Consider the following 22,037-nt stretch of genomic DNA (forward strand, 5'->3'; position numbering starts at 1 on the left):
CCTAATGAGTTAAAACCCAAGGAGAAGGAAATCTGTAACATCTGAAATATCACAATGATTTAAATTACCAGTTAAGTTAGTTCTACCAATTACCCTATAAACTTCTGGAAGGCAAGACTACTGTATCTTTATTGTTGTACTTCCCTTGGCACAGAGTACTTGGCAAATAAAAGGTGCAGAATTATTTTAATCTGTTAATTTTTTTCTGATTATAGAAGCAATGTAACATTCTACAACAAAAGAATTCTGTAAAAATAGGAAGTAAAAAGTGATCCAACAAACTAAAGATTATATATTAACAAAATATAAGCTTGTATGCTTACTCTTTTTTACTCTGTATGTATATTGTTTTACCAGAAAGAGATGATTTTATACATAGTTTTGTTTTTAAAAAACAATTTTTTGCAACATTAAATATTCTTCCCTAAGCTGATTTTCATAGCTGTATGGTATTACATTGGCAAATGAATAAAAAGTAGCCCTTTGATAAATAATACTTATCAGACATTTGTCAAGTGTTTTGTGTGTGTGTGTGTGTGTGTGTGTGTGTGTGTGTGCTTTGCCACATGGCTTATGTGCATTACTGTATCACTTCTTCCCAACTCTGGGACAGAAATTTTTATATGTCCATGTATACATGAAGGAACAGAGGCTAACAAACATAAAATAGTTTGTCCAAGGTCACACAAGTATTAAGTGATGAAACTGGGATTCAATTACACTTGATTTAAAACGAGAGCCTCTGTAACTTTTAAAAGGATATTCTTTAATTTATTTAGAATATATCCATTGTTGGGCAGTTAGGCTGTTTCTGATTTTCTTATAGTGATTAGTAATGCCGCTGCCTATGTTAGACATCCTTAGAGCCAAATCTGGGTATATATTTTTGGTTTTGTTCTTGAAGTAAATTCTTAAAAGTGAATTTTTGGTCTCAATTGGTTTTTCTCTCTAATTACAAATCTAGCATGTGCACAAAATGAAAAATTTGGAAAATATAAAAAAGCAGAAAGTAATAAAGGAAAAACCATTTATAATAATTCCATCTTCCAGATAGTACTATTTTAAATCTCACTCTTCTCTAGTCTCTTCTTATGTGTATCGTGTATACAAATTTATCTATAAACTATGTACAAGTATATGTACACACAAATATAGTGTTACAGTTATATTGAAGTGTATATCTTGTTTTTTTGTTATATATTATAGAAAATGGTATGATATCGTTGCTATGTATATAAATATATACACATATGTTTTCTTTACAGGTAATCAATTAATTAATTGTAGAAACCATATTTTGGAGTTTAAGGAAAAAATGCTACGTTTAAAAAACAAAACTGAAAGAAATCGCCAAGAGCTGATCAAAGCCTTGAGTAAAATGAAGTATGAAATGACACAGAGAAAAAATATGCCCATAAACTTAGGTTTGTGTTGCTTTTGTTTTTACGTGTGGTGTTTTGTTTGTTGGTTTTGTGTTTTGTGTTTGGGAATTAAGATTTTGTGCTTTCTGATTTTAGGACACTTCTCCCCAACAAATATAACTAAATTAGTACTTGTTCTTTTATTGTGAGACATACAAAAATCAGGTAAGAGATAAAACACTGATATACTTCCTCTCCTCTCTAGCTCAGAAATGGCCTTCCTGTGTTTTCTGTGTGACTTGCACCACCACCATGACCCATGCACTAGATGGGCCCGAACCCTGAGTGTCCCTTTGACTCCTGCCCCTCCACCCCGCCTCCTCTCACATATGCCCATTTCAGTCAGTTCACAGTCCTGAGTATCTCACAAATCTGTGCACATTTTCCTGTCACCATCTCTGCTAGTCAAGCCTCCTTCATGCCTCATCTGAATGACTGCTAACATACTTCTCTGTTTTTTCTCTTTCCCCAGAATTGTCCCCACTTATTTCCACTGTAACCAAAGGGAAGGTTCACTGTCCTGTGTATCATCCTGCAGTGGCTCCCATTTCTCCAGGATAAAAGTCCTGCCTCTGTTTCCCCTTTTGTAGTCAGGTAGTCCTCACTCTTAATCCCTTGCAACCACTAATCTGTTCTCTGTTCTTAGAGTTTTCCCTTTCCCAGAATGCCATACGAATGGAATCATACAGTGTGCAATCCTTGGAGACTGACTTCTTTTACTTAGCAAAGATTCATCGAAGTTATTATGGGACCAAATTTTTGTTGCCTTTATATTGCTGAGTAAACTATGATTACATGGATGTACAGTGGATACAGTTTATTTATCCTTTTACCAACTAAAGGACAGTTAGGTGGTTTTCATTTTTTTGACAATTGCATGTTGCTGTAAACATTCATATACAGGTTTTTTTGTGAAGAGAATTTTCTTTAAAAATTTTTTTCTTGTGGGCGCCTGGGTGGCTCAGTGGGTTAAGCCGCTGCCTTCGGCTCAGGTCATGATCTCAGGGTCCTGGGATCGAGGCCCGCATCGGGCTCTCTGCTCAGCAGGGAGCCTGCTTCCTCCTCTCTCTCTGCCTGCTTGTGATCTCTCTCTGTCAAATAAATAAATAAAAATCTTAAAAAAAAAAAAAGAATATGTTTAAAAAAATTTTTTTTTCTTGAATCAATGAAACAAGATGGAATTGGGAGGGAGACAAACCATAAGTGACTCTTAATCTCACAAAACAAACTGAGGGTTGCTGGTGGGAGGGGGGTTGGGAGAAGGGGGTGGGATTATGGACATTGGGGAGGGTATGTGCTTTGGTGAGTGCTGTGAAGTGTGTAAACCTGGTGATTCACAGACCTGTACCCCTGGGGATAAAAATATATGTTTATAAAAAATAAAAAATTAAAAAAAATTTTTTTTCTTAAAAAAAAATTTCTGGGGCGCCTGGGTGGCTCAGTGGTTTAAGCCTCTGCCTTCAGCTCAGGTCATGATCTCAGGGTCCTGGGATTGAGCCCCACATTGGGCTCTCTGCTCAGCGGGGAGCCTGCTTCCCCCTCTCTCTCTGCCTGCCTCTCTGCCTACTTGTGATCTCTCTCTGTCTATCGGATAAATAAATAAAAATTTAAAAAAAAATTAAAAAAAAAAATTCCTGTGGTGCCTGGGTGGCTCAGTGGGTTAAGCCGCTGCCTTCGGCTCAGGTCATGATCCCAGGGTCCTGGGATTGAGCCCCACATTGGGCTCTCTGCTCAGCAGGGAACCTGCTTCCTCCTCTCTCTCTGCCTGTCTCCTCTGCCTACTTGTGATCTCTGTCTGTCAAAAAAAAAAAAAAAAAGGAAGAACACTTTACCTTCTTCAGGGTCATGGAGATCTTCTTTTATGTGTTTTTAAATTTTATACTTTCAGATTTTAAATTTGGATCTATGAAACTTTTGAATTGATTTTTATAAATGGTGTGAAGTACTGATCAAGATTCAGTCTTTTTCATATGAATGTCCAAGTATTCTAGCACCATTTGTCAAAAGGGCTATCCTTTCTGCATTGAATTGCCTTTGCACCTTTTCCAAAATCAGTTGATGATATTTATGTAGATCTGTTTCTGGATTTTCTATTCTGTTCCATCATTCTATGTATCTTTTTAAATGTAGTATCACTTATTTTATATGTATTATGTATTATTGTTAATACATACTAATATATAATCAGTAATACTATGTATTACGAATTAAATAGGGTGTGAGTCTTCTAATTTTGTTCTTCTTTCTCAAAATTGTAGATGTATATTCAAATGAATTGTATAAGAATCATTAAATGTTAAGCTACAAAGCAACATTTAAGGATATAAATTGTAATGTGATATTAAAGTAGCAGGTCAGATCAATTATAGCATGTTTCAGTTACACTTCACTCAGAACTGACAGCTCTGTTAGTCTCTGGTTATGTAGCTTATAGTGCTAGACTTAGATGAATGTGAGTCAATTCTTTTTAAATGAATGTGAATCAATAATATTTGAACTATATTTTGTAGCCATGATTTTAATAATTCACATTTAATTGTATGTCTCTTATATACTGAATATTAAATCTGTTTATCTCATTATGAGAATTTGTACTACCAGAGAAAAATCTCTATGGTCATCATGTACTTAGAAACTCTATTTTTTCTTTCTTTCAGTTGAGAAGAAAATGAAGACCTTGGGTAAGAGTGAAACAGCATCTAATACATTTGAAATCCTAAAGTTCTTTTTTCCTCATTTAAGGAAAGCAGGCAGAATTTATCCTGATGTAATCATTGGCAAAGAGAAAACAGGTGGTAAGCAAACTTAGAATTAGAAGAGAAAATAAAGATATTTTGATCTTTGAGGACATGCTTTTAAGTTTTGTTGTTGTTTGTTTTTTGTTTATTTAATTTTTTTAAAGATTTTATTTATTTATTTGAGAGAGAGAATGAGAGAGAGCATGAGAGGGGGAAGGGCAGAGGGAGAAGCAGACCCCTTGCTGAGCAGGGAGCCTGATGGGGAGGTCCATGTGGAGCTTGAACCATGACCTAAGATGAAGGCAGTCACTCAACCAACTGAGCCATCTGGGTGTCCCTGCTTATTTAATTTTAAAAATAGGCTCCATGCCCAATGTGGGACTTGAACTAAGAATCCTGAGATCAGGATTCTTACCAACTGAGCCAGGCAGGTGCCCCTTAAGCTTTTTTTGAACGCTTCTCTAATTATTATTGTGCTTGCTTTTAAGTTTTAAAATGTAATCCATTAATATAATGCTCTGATATATAGGCCACCAGTCTATGTGGCATTAATTTGGACTGCTAGCAATCAGTATATGACCTGGCACAAAAAAAATAGTTCAACAGATATTTAGACTTGAATTCAAATTCAGATTGAATAGGATGTTTTGAAAATAGGTCATTGTAAGTCACATATACATTTGACTTATATTAAGCATCTGCTAAGTACCAGGCAATTCTTGTCTCCCTTGGTTTTGATCAGTTCATTCTTATCTAGTTATCGTCCTATTTCCCCATCTTTCTGGTGACCAAGGTCAGCAGAAACTTTACAGAAGAGGTGATGTTTGAGCTGATCCTTAAAGCATGAATTTAACTTCAACAGGTATTGAAGAAGAGACAAAGCATTTAAGTTAGAAGTAGGGATTTTAGTGCGAGTCCCACAGACCTTGTTTATTCTAATGGGCCAGTCACTCTAGGCCAGCGGCTGCATATTGCATCCCACCGGCCAAACCTGCTACTTGACAGTAAGATCTGGTTGGAGTCTCGTCAGTATTCATCTTACTTGTCTGTGGCTGTTCTTCACGCTGCCGTGGCAGAATGGAGTAGTTGTGACAAAGACTGTATGGCCTGAGAGCCAAAGGTATTTACTGTCCGGTGCTTTACCGAAGCAGCTTCCTGACCTCCATCTGGTCTATGTGGTTCCTAGGGAATAAGCAGTGTTGTTCCATAGCACATGCCTCTGCCAAGCCTGCTGTGCTGGGATGGGGGTGCCTGCGTGTCCTTTAGCATCTGAATTCTCCCTGTGTTCCATAGACGGACTTACTGTGCTTGCTTGCTTGCTTTTTGTTTTGTTTTGTTTTCTCTTATTGTCTCATTTGACCCTCACGACCCACTACAGTAAGACCTATGATTATCTCTATTTTACACCTAAGAAAATTGAGGTTTAGAGATATTAAGGTGCTTCCTGGGATCACATTTGAGTCTTTAACTGCGTCAGATTCCCTCTTGGGGGATGTGGCGTGTGTGTGTGCATAGACATGCATACATGTGTGTGACTATATGAGAAAGTGTGTGCTACCCCAATGCTATAAGTAACAGGAGGAGGAGAGGAAAGACATAGGGAAAAAACCCCAGTACACAGACACGATAAAATACAAGGTACCAAGAACACTATAAGATATGAGATACCAAGAATAAACATAGCCTTAAATAAACATCAGCCAAGATAAGCAGAAGCTCGTTCCAGAAGGTGAAAGAAGGAGGGAGAGATGTTTGTAATTGGGAAGAACAGCAGAATTCGTTTAGGGGTTATGGGATGTTGAGGTAACCTAGTTAGCAAAATTGTGTTAAATCCTGGATAATTTTCTGATTCCCATCTATTTCCTGATTTCCATCTATGCTGTATATATTGATCTTCCTTTTGAGGCCCCTTTGGTGGATTTTCATAGGTTCTTGGGAGGATCAGTTTGCCTATAAATCTTCAATACCAGAGGTAATTTAAAAGGAGATTTTTTTTCCCCTGGTAACTAAAAGATCATAGCACATAAAACGTTTGTAAATGCACTGAAGCCTGTAGCAAGGCCTACAGGGGAATCTGTGACCAGTCTTATTTATTCTATATTCTGAGTATATCTCCAGTAATTTCTGCTCTCTACCCACTATAGCTGTTCTTTCTGAGCTTTCATTTCTTGCGCAGTGTATTGAAATAGACTTGTAAACTGACTGAAGTCAATCCATTCTTCATACCCTCTTCAGAGCTACGTACTAAAATGCATAATGTCATGCTCAGCCCTTGCTTAAAATCCTTTAGTGGATCCTCAGTTTATATAGGGTGAAGCTAGCTCCTTGCACAATAGACTGTATCTTTCAAATCAGTTTCTGCTACTTCCCCTCCTTTCCAGCAACCCCAAAACACTTAGAGGCCCTATGAATAAGCCAAGTGATTAGCACAAGGTGATCGCTGCCTGCAGTGAACCCACCACCTCCTACCGACCGCAATTAACTTGTCACGGAAGTCCCTTCCCCAGTATGACTTTTCAGCTTAACTGACAACTTCTTTGTGCAGTCCTCCCATGTCCTCAAGTAACCAGCTTCTACCAGATATGGCCCTCATCCTCCTGCATACAAACCATTGAGAAGATATTCATATTCAGGAGAATATCTTTATGACCTTCTGAATGACCTTTATGACCTGAAGATAAACAAAGATTTCTCAACAGGAATCAAAAAAGCACTAACTTTATATAAATGATAATCCACAGCTAATCCACAGCTAACAGTCCACAGATAATTGGCATTTGTTCAGGCAGAAAATGAACTTTGTGATAAAAATTAATGGCAGTTTGGGTAATTTTTATAACTTAGTTTTGGACATTACTTATGACCATACAACTAACCCAAATTCAGTAATAAGCATAGCTATTAATGATAAATTGTGTTTTTCTCTATGGTTTGAAATGATGATTCCACACTCCTCTGTCTACAGTCTCTTTTGCACTGGGTATTTCCACTGTTAACAGAGGAAATCAGAGTTACCTGAAGCAAACACTGAATTCCGTTGTCTCCAGGATGACTCCTTCGGAAGAGAAGGACTCCGTGGTGATCGTCTCTGTTGCAGATGTATGTATGAAAGATAAGTAGTTATCCTCGTGCCAAGTCTATGGTCTCCAAATACCCTTCCTCCCTGGTAATTGCTGTATCGTTTTAGGTTTTTTTCTTGTGATCTCTCTCTGTCAAATAAAATAAATAAATAAATAAAATATATAAAATATTTCAGTGTAGCAAATAGCTGGTGATTCAATTTATGGCTATCTTAAGAACTTTAAGTACTGTCAGAGGTATCTGCATCATGATGGATATTTTAAAATAAGCTATGTTTTATTTGACTATTTTTTAAATTTATTTTTGTTTATTATATTTATTTATATTTATTATTTATTTTATTATATTTATTTATAATCATTTGTTTATTTATATTATATATTTTTTATTTATTTGACTATATATAGTTCAGAGTACTCAGATTTGATAATAGAAATGTTATTCAAAATTTTACAGAATTTTACATTAGGGATGCTTGGGGTCCTGAGGCAATATTGTGTAATGCTAATCACTTTGTTAAAAAAAAAAAAAAATCTGAGAATGTATTACCAAAAGCTATTTACAAATGAATCTTTCATCTAATCTAGCACAGAATTCTATAAAGAGAGTAGGCACGCAAGGTTTGTTGATGAAAGAAAATTTGGGGATCTAGCTAAGTAATACTATCTGGAAAACTGTGGTATAGTTTTTTTTTTTTTTTATATAGATTTTATTTATTTGACAGAGAGAGAGAGATCACAAGTAGGCAGAGAGAGCAGGCTCCCCACTGAGCAGAGTCCGATGCGGGGCTCGATCCCAGGACCCTGAGATCATGACCTGAGCCGAAGATAGAGGCTTAACCCACTGAGCCACCCAAGTGCCCCATACTGTGGTATAATTTTGAAATACATTTATTATCCTATAATACTCATAAAATGAAGACATTTTCTTTTCTTTTTTTTTTTTTAAAGATTTTATTTATTTATTTATTTGACAGAGAGAAATCACAAGTAGATGGAGAGGCAGGCAGAGAGAGAGAGAGGGAAGCAGGCTCCCCGCTGAGCAGAGAGCCCGATGCGGGACTCGATCCCAGCACCCTGAGATCATGACCTGAGCCAAAGGCAGCGGCTTAACCCACTGAGCCACCCAGGCGCCCCAAATGAAGACATTTTCAAAAAGAGCAGTTCTTAGAAATAAGCCATCCCATTTTTAGGACAAAACTGTTTTAGATACATAGGTTTTTGCATACTAATTTTTTTTTAATTTTTAATTTTTAATTTTATTATTATTATTTTTTAAAGATTTTATTTATTTATTTGACAGACAGAGATCACAAGAAGGCAGAGAGGCAGGCAGAGAGAGAGAGAGGAGGAAGCAGGCTTCCTGCCGAGCAGAGAGCCCGATGTGGGGCTCAATCCCAGGATCCTGGGATCATGACCTGAGCCAAAGGCAGAGGCTTTAACCCACTGAGCCACCCAGGCGCCCTGCATACTAATTTTTAAGTGTAAATAATGTGTAGTGATATTTTGTATTGTGACAAAAGGAAGAATGAAATATTTTCAGTATTCAAATTGGGTCTTTAAGACACGTGGGTATTTTAAATTCTTTTATAGACAATGAAAAAAACAAAAAATTCTTAGGAAGCAATGCCATTCCATGCCTAAACTAAACTAATGTGTAGCGACCATATAGTGGCAAAACTATGAGGCGTGCTTAATTTCAGTGAAATATTTTTCTCATTTTTAGGGAAATGAAGATTATTTAAAATCTGTTGTTGACATGATTACAAAAAGGTAAGTAGTTTGTAGTTTGATAAATTTGAAAATAGCTGTTCTTTCATTTTTCTGTTTTATTTTTTCTGCCCAATTATATTATTGCGTTAGTGGTCATATTCATTCTGATGAGCGTAGCTGTATTGAAAGAACTACTTGGAACTACGGGTCGTTCTAAGCTGTGACAAAGTATAGCTTATAACTTTCCCCAGTTTTGTAGGTTGTCTGTGTAATAACCCAGCTTGTGCGTCTTATCATCGCTATATCTATTCTCCATGAAATCTACCTCCTCTGAGAGAAAGCTACTAGATTATTTTTTAAGCACTCTCATGTTCCTTACTGTATGAAGTCACATTCTCCACTTCTGCTTACAATCTCCTGCCGGATGCAGCCTGGGAAGGGCGAGCACATGATGAATCAACATGAAGCTATTTATCAAGCAAGAGGCTGTGGAATAGACGCAGCCTTTCAGATCTTTATGTTCAAGTGGCTGATACAATTGGTAAAGAACAAATCACAGCCAGGAAGCTGGTGTTTGGTACTGGCATGAAGAGGGCAACATGAGAACACCTAGACGGAGAAGCCTTCCACTCTACCTGCAAGATAGAAAGAAAGTAGTAATTGAGGCTGAGTCTAAAGCTGTAAGTAGATTCTGTTAAAGCAGATAAAAGGGGAAAGTGAATGCTTGGCAAATAGAATTGCTTGAGGAGGCAGAAAGGCCAAAAAGGAGCACGCTAGATTTGTGGAAATGGAAGTGTATGGTGGAGTGTGGGTGTTTGGGATTAAGGAAGGAGTATCAGTGGGAGCTCAGGCGGGCGGAGATAAGATTGAGAAGAGCTTGGGTAAAGGCCTGAGCATGATGCACTTCATGCTACAGACCAGGGTCGCAAACGTGGCCTTCAAGCAGAATCTGGCCATCCGATAAGTTTGGCTTCGCCAGCAAGATGTTTCGTTTTGTTTCCTTACCAGATAGTTCGGGGGGTTGGAGGGGAGCAAAGTTGTTTTCGTCAAAAAAAAAAAAAAAAAAAAAAAAAAAAATCTAGCTAATAACTGCAGAATGAATGGAATTAGAAAATCACCATTTCGAAACAACTGGTTCAGGCATGTCCTTAAGGGACATGTAGACGGGGCTCTTTACCAGGAAGGTGTGCCAGCCAGCCTCCAAACAGGAAACCTTTGGTCATTCAGATAGAGGGAATTCAGCACAGAGAATTGGTCAAGAAAGTGTTGACAGGGGCTGAGAGAACAAAAGAGAAGAAAGGAAGTGGGAGAAGCATAAAGGGTGCTGGGGTTATAGTCCCCCCCCCGCCCCAACCCCCCAGCAAATGCTGGGCCGCCCCTGCTCCTGCGCTGTGGAAAATGCCCGGATGGCAGCGCTGGCCTGCTGCCGGAGCTGGGCACTGTACCCAGTCCACGACCTCCTCCTGCTGCTGCTGCAGACTTCCCCCAACCCCAGAGTAGGAAGCAAAACCTCCTCTTTTACTGCCTTCTGATCTCTTGATACTGCCTGCCATCTGCAGAACCTGCCTGGAAGCTGGCAAGCAGGGGGGCTGGGTTTGTGGCCTGCGGAGGCCCCGGCCCTGCAGTCCCAGCAGAGCGGAGTGTGAGAATGGGGCTGAGGCCAGATGCGCAGCTGGCAGGAAGGGCTCGGATGCCCTCCCCTGAACCTCTGACCAGTCTCAGCATCACTGCCGCTAAGGCAGTCAGACATGCTGTGGCTTCTGTTGTGTAGCAAATGAAATCCGCTGTGAAATAACTAGAGCAGGTTATTGCCCCCTGCCCTCCAAAATACAATGTAACACAACACACAAGACAGAACAGCCTTCTTCTTCTTTTTTTTTTTTCTGTTTCAGAGGTAGAATTTCGTGACCCATCAGTTGCATCGATCACCCTGTGCTCAATCCATCACGTGCCTTCCTTCATGCCCATCACCCAGTTACTCCATCCCCCTCCTCCCCTCCAGCAAATCTGTTTGTTTCCTCTGACTAGGAGTCTCTTATGGTTTGTCTCCCTTTCTGTTTTCCTCTTATTTTATTTTTCCTTCCCTTTCCCTATATTCGTCTTCTTTGTTCTTAAATTCCACATACGAGTGAAATCATATATTTAAGACAGAACAACCTTTAGTGTAATCTGAAAGCCAGTGTAGAGTATGCACAGTGAACAGAGGAAGCAATCCGTGGTAACCACATTCTATAGGACAGTTGACCCAGTTCTGTGAAAAAACAAAGATGAGAGAAAAAGAGAAGAATTGAAATGACTGGTGTGGGTAATAAGTTTTAAAAAGAAGGAAGAAATAACTGGTTATAATGAGAGGACCTTGATACTCCCTGGAGCACCCCCTCCCCACCCCCTGTCTTCATCCATTAGTTACTTGTTAGGATGCTGGGCTTATTTGAATATCAACTGAATATTATGTGATATTAAAATTCTTAGCCTTGTAAGGTGTGATAATGGCTTCTGGTTGTGTAAATAAATGTGCTTTTTTGATTTTGACACTGAAGATTTAAAGGGTGAGAACTGATTATCTAGGATTTGTTTTAAAATACTTCAACAAGAAAAAGGGGGCTGAATGGATGAAATAAGTGTGATTAAACAAAAGTAATGGTTATTGAAATCAAGTGATCAGGGATTCATTATAATACCACTTTTGTGTCTGTGTGTGTTAATTTTCATAATAAAATTTAAAGATGTAAAGAATTGAATGAGGCTATTCTTAGCAAGCTGGACTGATGGGGAGAGATGTTGAAGCACAGCAGCCTAACGGAAAACTTGTGATTGGCGGTGTGGGTCTGGAGATGGGAGCCCCAGGAGTGGCTTTATACCTGCACTCATTGCTCATGGATGGGAGGAAGCTGATGAATAAAGTCTATGGGGGTTGGGGAGGGGGGAGTTGGATGCAGGGTACACATGGCAGGAGGTTTAGGGGAAAAAGATAGGAACAGGTGAAGGAGTAGGAAAAAATAGTTTGAGAAAGGAGGGTGAAATGAAAGCATTCCCTCCTTAAAGGATTTTCTTTTCTCTGTGAAAGAAAGATAGTATGTTGAGAATGGGTGATTTATTGGCAGTGAACTTGACCTTGAGGATGGTAGTGAAGCCTTGAAGTAGATGATGTGTGTGAAGGGAGATAGAACTGGTAGAGATTAACTAAAACACCCTTGTATGTCTAATTTTACCCAAAAAAGATTCCCCAGGGAAAAAAGTTGTCTCATACTTGAATCCTTAAAATGTTCTCATATTCCAGGATAGCCTCTCTTGGTTGCTTTATTCTGCATAATAAACCACTGTTTGAAGAAGACACATTAGCCTGAAATGACTTAAATCTATGCTAGTTTGGTGTCCTTATTAGGGAGTCTTCACAGAATTCATTACAAAGAAAGCAGAGGTTTGCAAACAATTTCTAGGGATATGTTTTGAAATCCTTTGAAGATGACTAAAAAAATTACAGTACGTGGTTACTTGTGGAGATCACAAATAAAAATACTACTTGGTGTATAAAAACACTTATGTTTTGCTATAAAATTTACAGTCAATGTCACTAACTAGAATTTTAGTTAGACTTAATGATCATGTGTGCCAGAGAACGATGTCAGATGATTCAAAAAGAGATTCTCGTGATGATGAGAATGTTAATGTCAATACAGGATAAAGAGTTGGAATAAAATTATTTTATTGTTTGTGAGAATAGAATACAACTATAATTTAAAAATAGATCTTATAGAATATGCAATTTTAAGTGAGATTGTATCTAAGTTAATGTAAATTCATAGCTTTTCATTTCTATATGTAAATTTTTATATATTTAATTTAGCCAAAACTCTTTGCTAGGTCTGTTCGTTGGGGTTAATGAAAGATTGCTCTGTATTTTATTGGTCTTAAATTTGAGACTGTAATTGTTAAAGGACCCAACTAAGGTTATATATAGCCTTATATGAAACTGTATATTAACTATTACTTTATATAAAACTATATAGCTATAAAGTTTCCACTTTTTTATAATCACAAGGTAGAATCATTCATTTATAATGGCAACAATGTATAGTTATACCATTTTCCCTAGTCACTGGCAGCTAGCAATTCTGGTATCATTATCTCAAGAACTTTTGATGCTATCCATACCCTAATAAACTAGAAAAGATTTAAAGAATCCTAGAAAGGTGTCCCCACACAGGATTTCAAAGGTCTTGTTTAAAACAGACTGAGTAAAACTGAGCCTGGAATATTTCTCTTTATTAGTAATGGGAAATTATACCATCAAGATAGAAATCATTTGGCTCCGTGGGTTAAAGCCTCTGCCTTCAGCTTGGGTCATGATCCCAGGATCCTGGGATCAAGCCCCGTATCGGGCTCTCTGCTCCACAGGGAGCCTGCTTCCTCCCCTCTCACTTCTGCCTGCCTCTCTGCTTACTTGTGGTCTCTGTCTGTCAAATAAATAAATAAAATCTTAAAAAAAAAAAAAAAAAGAAATTATTTGTAACTTGACTTCTGTTGCCTTGGTACTTTGCCTGAAATTTTCTGGAGGATAAAATCTACTTACAAGCATCTATAATCCAAACTTTTTGTGATTGTATATACTGCAACTTAATGTTATTTTCACTTGCCTCTGCTATTCTAAATTGCTATAAAAAGTTACGCAATTTAACTTTTTAAAATGTAGCTATTATGTTAGTGATTTTTACCCCAAACCAAATAGAAATCCTCATTCTTTTCTTCCACACCAATATTTTCTACTCCTCAAGGAACATACTAAAATGGATTTTTAAAAAAGTTTTCGGGGATGCCTGGGTGGCTCAGTCGGTTAAGCAACTGCCTTCAGCTCGGGTCATGATCCCAGGGTCCTGGGATTGAGTCCCACATTGGGCTCCCTGCTCAGCAGGGGGTTCTGCTTCTCCTTCTACCTACTGCTTTCCCTTCTTGTGTGCTCGCTCTCTCTCTCTCTCTCTCTGACAAATTAATGAATAAATAAAATCTTTTAAAAAATAAAAAACCTTTCTATTTGATATACCATAAAATCAGAAGAGCCAGTAAGCCTTTCATCCCCTGTACTCACCCATTTACACTCTCACCTAAAAAAATAAATAAGTAAGCAAACAATAACTCTTCCATTGATACATAGAGCCTGGGAAGAATCTATGTCTGTAGAAGAATTCTTTCCTTACCTGGATATGTATTGCTATCCCAGTTTTACAGATGAAGAAACTGAAGGTTAGAGAAAGTAAATGACTTGCTCAAAGTGTGTTAAGTGAAGGATGCAAAATTGGTAGAGACCCTTTTCTGGGTCTCACATTCTCTCTAGCACTGCTGGAGGTTGCTGCTGCTATCCCATGCTCATGATACATACCTATTAGGAAATATCTGGAAACCATTTAAAATGCAAATGAAAGGAATACAATTGTCCACACTCCAATGGCACAAGGAGGCAACAAGTCCACATGTTTTGCTGTCTATAAGTAAACTGAACAACAGAGTAGCAGTGATCGGGCACCCACAGATTCTGAAAGGAGCAGTGAGATGGTGAGGTGATGATATGCAATTTATGTAGTGATTTGTGGACTGAAGAGTCAGAAGCAAGTTCGTACTTTATGGAATTATTCACGGTTAACCCAGTGTGAAAACTCAAATTCAACTGGTGTTGTTGAGGGAGGGCTGTTATTTAACTGACACATGGTAACAGATTCATGCATAATAGAACTGTGCAAAGTGAAGACTACTTATTTTGCACATAATAGAGATTGTGCATATAAAACCCCATCTTGCTTTTTCACCTATTAGCATAAAACAAACATTTTCTTGAGACTTTAGCATTTCAATAAATAATGTAATGCCTAAATTTAAATCTCATTTAAAGTCATATATCTATGTCTAAAGGAAAACCATTTAATGCTCTACCTGGTGTGTCCTGTCCTTTACCTTGATGGTACAAGATGTGTATTACAGGTTTTGTGAGCAATATTTCATGCATTTTAATAATATCCTTGTTGGTCTATAAATATTAACTTTAAAGATTCTGAAAAGCATACATAGTCATCCAGTGACTTGTGGGCAAGTCACACTCATTAAGCAGCCATGAGGTTATTCAATAGGATGTTTACTAAACTCAAAACTATGCACTTTAAAAAGTCATCTAATGTTCTATGCTAACTCGTTAGTTCCATTATTTTGAATCTTTTAGAGTACATACCTGATTGTAAACTTGCAAAATTTCAAAGTGCCTATAATTTTTACAAAAGGAAATTAATTTTATACTGTATTTTTAAACTTTGTTAGGTTGCTTACTAATTTGTAAAAGAAATAGACTAAAGAGTATTAGTTTCAAAATGTGGATATCATGTATTAACATGTGAAATAATTCAAATAAAAATGTTATGTGGATATGCACAAAGACATTCTTTTTAAAAATATCTGTTATTTTGGTAAATCAAATATTAAGTTGCAAGCTTCCAATTACTTCTGTTTACAGATTCAAAAGGCAACTAAGGTCTGGATCATTAGAAATCATTTCAATACCTGCCTTTTTTTATCCAAACATATTCCACGTCAAGCAATCAACTGAGGACTCCGGAAGATCAGAGAAGTATGACGTACTACCTTAAATAACCCCATCAGATGTAATAATGTGGGAACAGGCATCCAATAGACCCCATCTCAAACCACAGCCAGCTCCCATTAGCTTGCAAGAGCTGACTGTGCAGCTCTTCCCAGTCTGTGTCCAGCAGCGTCAAGTCGGTAGCATGAAATCAGCCATGGTAGGAGCATTTACACCACGGAGATGGGCAAAGCACAAACCGTGGTTCACCCTCACCCTACTCTCTGAAGAATCAGTTGTTAAAACATTTACCACCAGCACACCACTGAGTATCTGTGTTTGCGTTTTCAGCCAATAATTAGCAAGGGTGTAAGGAAGGGGGAAAGCCTGGGGTTATAAATTATTACGGGTACATTCTAGTTCCAGTTTTTTTGTTTGCCATAGGTCATCCTAGACAGATAGTTTAGACTTTGTCTTCTTACCTTCCTCTGCTTCCCCTTGTGCATATAAAATCTACAATATATATTTGGAAAAGTCATTGTAAGAATAAAATTTAATATTTATGAAATAATTTTGAAAAAAGGATCACTATTGTTTGATTATAAATGTCATAGATATTATAAGAAGTGTAATGTTTTGGTTCCTCAAAATTACTAGAGTAAAAGAAATGTCAATTCAGAAAAAAGTTTGATCCCATAAAACTTATTAGCTCTGTTTTTTTTTAATGGTAATAAATGGTATGTCAGAATCTGGAAATCTCTTAGGGATTTTCCTTTGCTTTGAAGTCAGTAGTCAGTTCTTAGAGTCATAAAGCTGGGAGACATTGTAGCTCCTGTTTTTCCTTCTGCTTTTTGTGTCTCCATCATCATTTCTTATTTATTTATTTATTTTAAACAATCTCTCTCTGCTTATCCCCCTTGTCTCCATTCCTCTGCCTTGGACTTACGTCAGGCCATCCATGATCTAGCCTAGCCTGGCCTCTCTTCCAGTTCATTCTCCATGTGTAGCCAGAATACCTTTTTCGTAAGAGATCAGGTCCAAAGTTTCCTTCCTGATCTTGTCTCTTCCCATCAGCAGCTTTTCCATCCTCTCTCGGTGCTCTGGATCTAAGGTGACACCGCTTTCTCGTGCGTTTCATGTCTTGGCAATACTGACCCTCCCACTGAATGCCTGGCCTCCCGATCCACCGTCCCATCTTATTTTACGTCATCATTGCCAATGTCGCTATAGAGCACTTACCTAATCGTTCTGATTTTATTACTTTTCTGTCTTTTCATACTGGATTATGAAACTCAGAAGGGCAGAACTGCATTGTTTCTTGCTCTTTGTGTGTTCAGGAAGTGGCCTAAACCTAGCTTAGTATTAAATTAAAATAGAGTTTCTTCTTATTTTTATTTGAACAAGACCTAAGACCAGAGATACTATTAACTTTACTACACAGGTCAGAATTCAACCAAAACATAAATTAGGTAGATTATGCTTCTCCTAGTGTAGTGATAGCAGATAAGGTCCACTGAATAAAGATGAGAAACATTTTAATACAACTTTTCAATATAACATTATTGCACTTACTGTAGATAGTACTCTATGTTAGCAAAGCGTAAAAAATTGTTTTAATTACTGAAGTGCGCTTATAAATAAAAATTATATAATAATGACAAATATTAACAGACTTTATTGCTGTCTTTAGTTGGCGTATCAAACAAGTACTGGATTTTTGTTTTTTGATGCTATATGCCCAACCCAAGGCCATGTATTATTTACAGGTAAGACCGTGGTGTGTGTGTGTGTGTGTGTGTGTGTAATTTAAAGTGGAAGTATTATATTCTCCTTCCCTCTTTTGGTTCCTTCCTTCCTCATCATGTTCCTCCACGTTACTTTGTATTCAGGAAATACTTAATATATTTAAGTTCCAAAAAGGAAGTTTAAAGTTGATTTTATGTAAGTCTTCTTGCTGGATTTACAGTTAACAAAGGAAATTTTAGTTACCTGAAGCAAACTGTAAAAAAATTCTCAAATTAGGAAAAAAATAGAAATTATGCTCCTTATGTTTCTCTTTCCACAAATTTCTTACATTAGGCAGATGTATTTTGAGCACTTGCAGTATGTCAGACAGTATGTATGCTCACCATTGGTACCCTACATAGGCTTGCATTGTATGTTCAACCCAGCGTTACAGTGCCTTTTTGTATTTCTGAAATAAAGCAATTATATATAGATTGAGTTCCCTGAATTCTGGTGTATTGTTAAATAATAGTGTTATGTTTCCCAGCAGTGAGTGTACGCCTTACTATGTGTGACAATATGTAGTTGTAAAAAGAGTTTGCAAGACATCATTGGAGAAGAGAGAATGTTAGAAAAATGCCCAAAGCAGGGTCCTCTCTTTTACTGGGAGGAAAAAAAAAAGTCTTTTGATTCCTAGTTAATGGAATGTAACAGAAACACGAGATCCAGCCAATGAATTCTTCCCAATTTACAACAATGCAGTTCTCTTTTGTGCTCTGGTCATATGCTTGAGGACTTTCACATTTTTCTGAATCATTTAGGAGGTTTTTTTTAGTGCATAGATCACACATATATCAGATTTAAAAGAAAGGAAAATTCTAGTTTTCCTTTCCCCCTCTCTTAGGGAGAACTATTCTTAGGCTTATGAGCACCATCATTCTACCCAGCTGCTGGTGGATGAGAGTGCTGGTTCCCTTTTGTCATCTCTTGGCCAGCCACCCTCTCTGGCGATAGGACTTGGCACCTGTCATCTTGAACATAAAGCTAGTTGGCCTTAAATTAGAAACGGAAGTATTTGTAAGGATGAAAATGGATTCAGGTAAGCCATTTTTTTTTTCAGTGAGGATTTAGATTGAGTGTTCCATATTATTATTTAGGAAAGAAATCTATCATCTCTGGTCTCAGAATCCAAAAGTGAAAACTAACAGTAAAAACCCTCAGCAACTTGAACTAAAAATAAAATTAACCTCATAAAAACATTTTCTTCAGTGTATGCTGTTGAAAGTATTTTCAATTCTCAAATGAATGCAACTTATTCAATAGAAATATCAAAGTTACTAATGACTTTTTGTTTTTTTTTTTCCAGCTAGAAGATGATATCATAGCTAAAAAGACATACTTTACAAAAATCACAGATTTTGTGCATAATATCACTTCCAAAAACTGGTTTTATATTGAGTTTTCAATTCTTGGATTCATAGGTAAACAATATATCTATTTTTAAGCACACAATAATCTTAAAAGTTCTTAAGAACGTATCAGTTTGGGATGCCTGGGTGGTTCAGTTGGCTAAGCGACTGCCTTTAGCTCAGGTCATGACCTTGGAGTCCTGGGATCGAGTTCCACGATGGGCTCCCTGCTCAGTGAGGAGTCTACTTCTCCTTTGGACCCTCCCCCTTCTCATGCTCTCTTTCTCTCATTCTTTCTCTCAAATAAATAAATAAGTAAAACCTTAAAAAACTTATCAGTTTGTTAATAAATGGAAAGGAATGGCATGATTTCTATAAAGATACTTTTTAAGATAAGATCAAATTCAAGTATCAGGATTTCAGAAAATGTATTTTCAAACCAATTTTTTCCTAGATGGACAATATAGATTAGCAGGTTGACATATACATATATGTTATAAAAATGCAGGAAAGATACCACTTGCTAAGTGCTTGCTGAGAGTCTGCAAGATCAGTGACTAAGGCGTACTTCTCGATTTTATGTAGAAAAATAGTTTCAGATTACATAGAATCTCATAGAATCTCAAAGAATTATTTAGTCCTAAGTTAGAATTCCATTGAATTCCAGAGAATGGAATTCTAACTTAGGACTCCTGTACTAAATTCCTTGTCACTTCCGGTATGCCAAAGCTGACCTACCTAGAAAAGTATAAAAATATATGAATTGGACCCACCACCGAGAGTTCCTAAAATCATGCCCATGATGTGATTTTAAAAACCATTTCTTCTATGAATTTTCTTTTGCTTCCTTCCACTCTCTCCACTCTTCCTTTTACACTTTTCCTTTTATTTGAACTTTGAGGTAGCAAGTCGAATGACCTTACTCATTTCATGGTGCACATCATCGTTTCTTCATGCAGGAGCCTTCTCTTATTTTATTCTTTTATTTTAGGCCCAGTCCCTACTCCCACTTCCTCCCACCCCCCAACAGGTTTGTGCTCTACTGTGTTCAAAGAATACACATGAATATACATGTATTCCTGTCAATACTTGGTGTTTATCACATTTGTACCTGCTTAAAGTTTACAAAAACAGGTGATGTGTGATAAGCTTATTCATGCCCCTTACATTTTTGTCCTTAAAACTAGATTTTAAAACTGCCAACATGTCGATTTATGCCCGTTTAGTTTATTGTTCCTCCTGCTGTTGCATAAGCCCTACGTAATAATCCATTTGATATATCCAGCCTCAGAGTGGTTGACCTTGATTGCTTCTAACTCCCTGCTGCCACAAAGAAATGAAGTGGCATATATGTCCCCGGGAGCAGAACCATGGAGAACGAATGTAGCAGTGTCTCTATGTAGCCAGATTGCTTTGCAGATTGACTGTACTGTTTATACCCCCCTAAACAGTGTGTAGGAAGGAGTTCCTGTTTCTCCATATGCTTGACAATATTTGATTCTTTCTGCTACTTTTTTTTTTTTTTTTTTTTTTTGCCACTGGGAGGAGTGTAAAGCATTTCCCTGACTGCTCGTGAAATGTTATTCATATACTTACTTGATCACCTTCTTTCCCATACTTTTTTGTTAAGTGTTGTAGAATCCAATTTTAAGACCTTATTTTGCTCAGCTTTGGTTTAAATAAGAAGAAGAATGATAGGTAGCAGTAACATCTGATGAGCTTGAAGAGGAAGTAAGCTTATTGATACATTACTCTGTGAACTATAAATTCCTTTTTATCTTTTTCACCGAAGTCAGGTATGAGAAGGATAGAGAATGTTCACATTCTGATCACAAGAGCACATTGAACAGGAGCACTATATATGTAAAGCTGAAGTCTTATTTAAGCTTAAGTTTATAAGGGTTTTGTTTTCTGTTGTTATAATAATAATAATTTTCTTACTCAATATTACCAAAACTATGAGTTTGCTAAGCAGAATTTTATAGCATACTGACAGCAGATAAGGAAAACACAAATACTGAATCAGCTATTTCTATCATTAAATCACTTGGTCACTGTATATACTGGTGCCAAAAAAATTAAAATACAACTATACACTTCACTAAGTAACCCACACAGGCTCAGCTCCTAGTGAAAAAAACTGAAGCATGCTCACTTCCTACCGGCATGTTTATTAAATGGTTAGATGTTTTTTATACTATTTACTTTGAAGTGAAAATTTACCTGAATTTTATACCTTCAACTTCATTTTAAAATTAAATTAATTTTAAAATTAAAGATGTAGTATTAGGAAAAACCAATTAGACCTAATATCGTACTTTAAAATACAGCAAATCTAGAAGAATCACAAATGTGAAATAGAAATAAAATTTTTTTTTTTAATTTTTTTTTTTAATTTTTTTTTTTTAAAGATTTTATTTATTTTATTTGACAGAGAGAGATCACAAGTAGGCAGAGAGGCAGGCAGAGACAGAGGGGGAAGCAGGCTCCCTGCTGAGCAGAGAGCCCGATGCGGGGCTCGATCCCAGGACTCTGAGATCATGACCTGAGCCGAAGGCAGCGGCTTAATCCACTGAGCCACCCAGGCGCCCCTAGAAATAAAATTCTTATAAAATGATGCTCAAATACTGAAATAATACAGTACTCTAATCACAAGTGTTAAACATAAAAAAATCTGGTAGATTGATAGAGTTCTACAAAAGTCAGGTTATAAATCAGTTTCTGTAAAATTAAGTAAAAGATTAAAGCTCCTATAGTTTTCATGTTATTTATATATCTTTTATTATTATGTATATATCTTTCATTTGATTTAGAAAATTTATCTCATTGGTTATCAAAATTGCCTAAAAGTTCACTATACAAAATCTGCTTCACTATACTAAACCTGCTTCACACTTCTTGCCCAGAAATGGTAATCATTAATACTTAAGCAGATGTATTATTTTGTTTTATTATCCTTCAACTTCACTAATACTTAAAGCTTTATTTATTTTGAAAGAATATGATCTATTTAATCTTTAATGATTTGGGGGGTCTTTTCTCATGTTAATAGAATGAACAACTGTATATAAGTGTTATTTTATGATATATTGTTATTTGGATTTGTAAACACTTAAGAGTTATTTGGATTTGTTTACTTTTTCTCCATAGGAAAGCTGTTTAAATCTGAGGACTTAACTGACTTTGTACGTTTTTTTTTAATGTTCTACAAAGATAAACCCATAGACTTGCTCTTGGGGGACATTTTTCAGGTAAAGATGTGTAACCCAGGAGAAACTCCTGTGAGTATTTCTTTACTTTGTAAATGCAAAATATTTTAGGAAAATACTATCTGTCTAATGTAATTCCCTAAAATTTGTTCACCAAACTAAACCTGATGAATGCATTCA

At 36.8% G+C, this 22,037-nt stretch overlaps 1 protein-coding gene across 3 annotated transcripts in view; it reads left to right on the forward strand.

The window, feature by feature from the left end:
- Positions 1 to 22,037, forward strand: part of MGAT4D (MGAT4 family member D) — a 53,601-nt gene that overhangs the window by 14,942 nt on the left and 16,622 nt on the right. For 2 of the 3 annotated variants that reach the window (XM_059168339.1, XM_059168317.1), the window contains exons 2-9: positions 1,266 to 1,424; positions 4,079 to 4,216; positions 7,125 to 7,258; positions 8,966 to 9,012; positions 15,449 to 15,562; positions 17,205 to 17,280; positions 18,606 to 18,720; positions 21,799 to 21,929. In XM_059168339.1, coding sequence (XP_059024322.1) covers positions 1,266 to 1,424; positions 4,079 to 4,216; positions 7,125 to 7,258; positions 8,966 to 9,012; positions 15,449 to 15,562; positions 17,205 to 17,280; positions 18,606 to 18,720; positions 21,799 to 21,929 — 914 coding nt within the window. The remainder of the gene's footprint in view (positions 1 to 1,265; positions 1,425 to 4,078; positions 4,217 to 7,124; positions 7,259 to 8,965; positions 9,013 to 15,448; positions 15,563 to 17,204; positions 17,281 to 18,605; positions 18,721 to 21,798; positions 21,930 to 22,037) is intronic. The other variant, XM_059168328.1, reaches the window with a different exon arrangement.

Source organism: Mustela lutreola, chromosome 1 (assembly GCF_030435805.1).
Source record: "Mustela lutreola isolate mMusLut2 chromosome 1, mMusLut2.pri, whole genome shotgun sequence".
In the NCBI taxonomy this organism is placed as follows: domain Eukaryota; kingdom Metazoa; phylum Chordata; class Mammalia; order Carnivora; family Mustelidae; genus Mustela; species Mustela lutreola.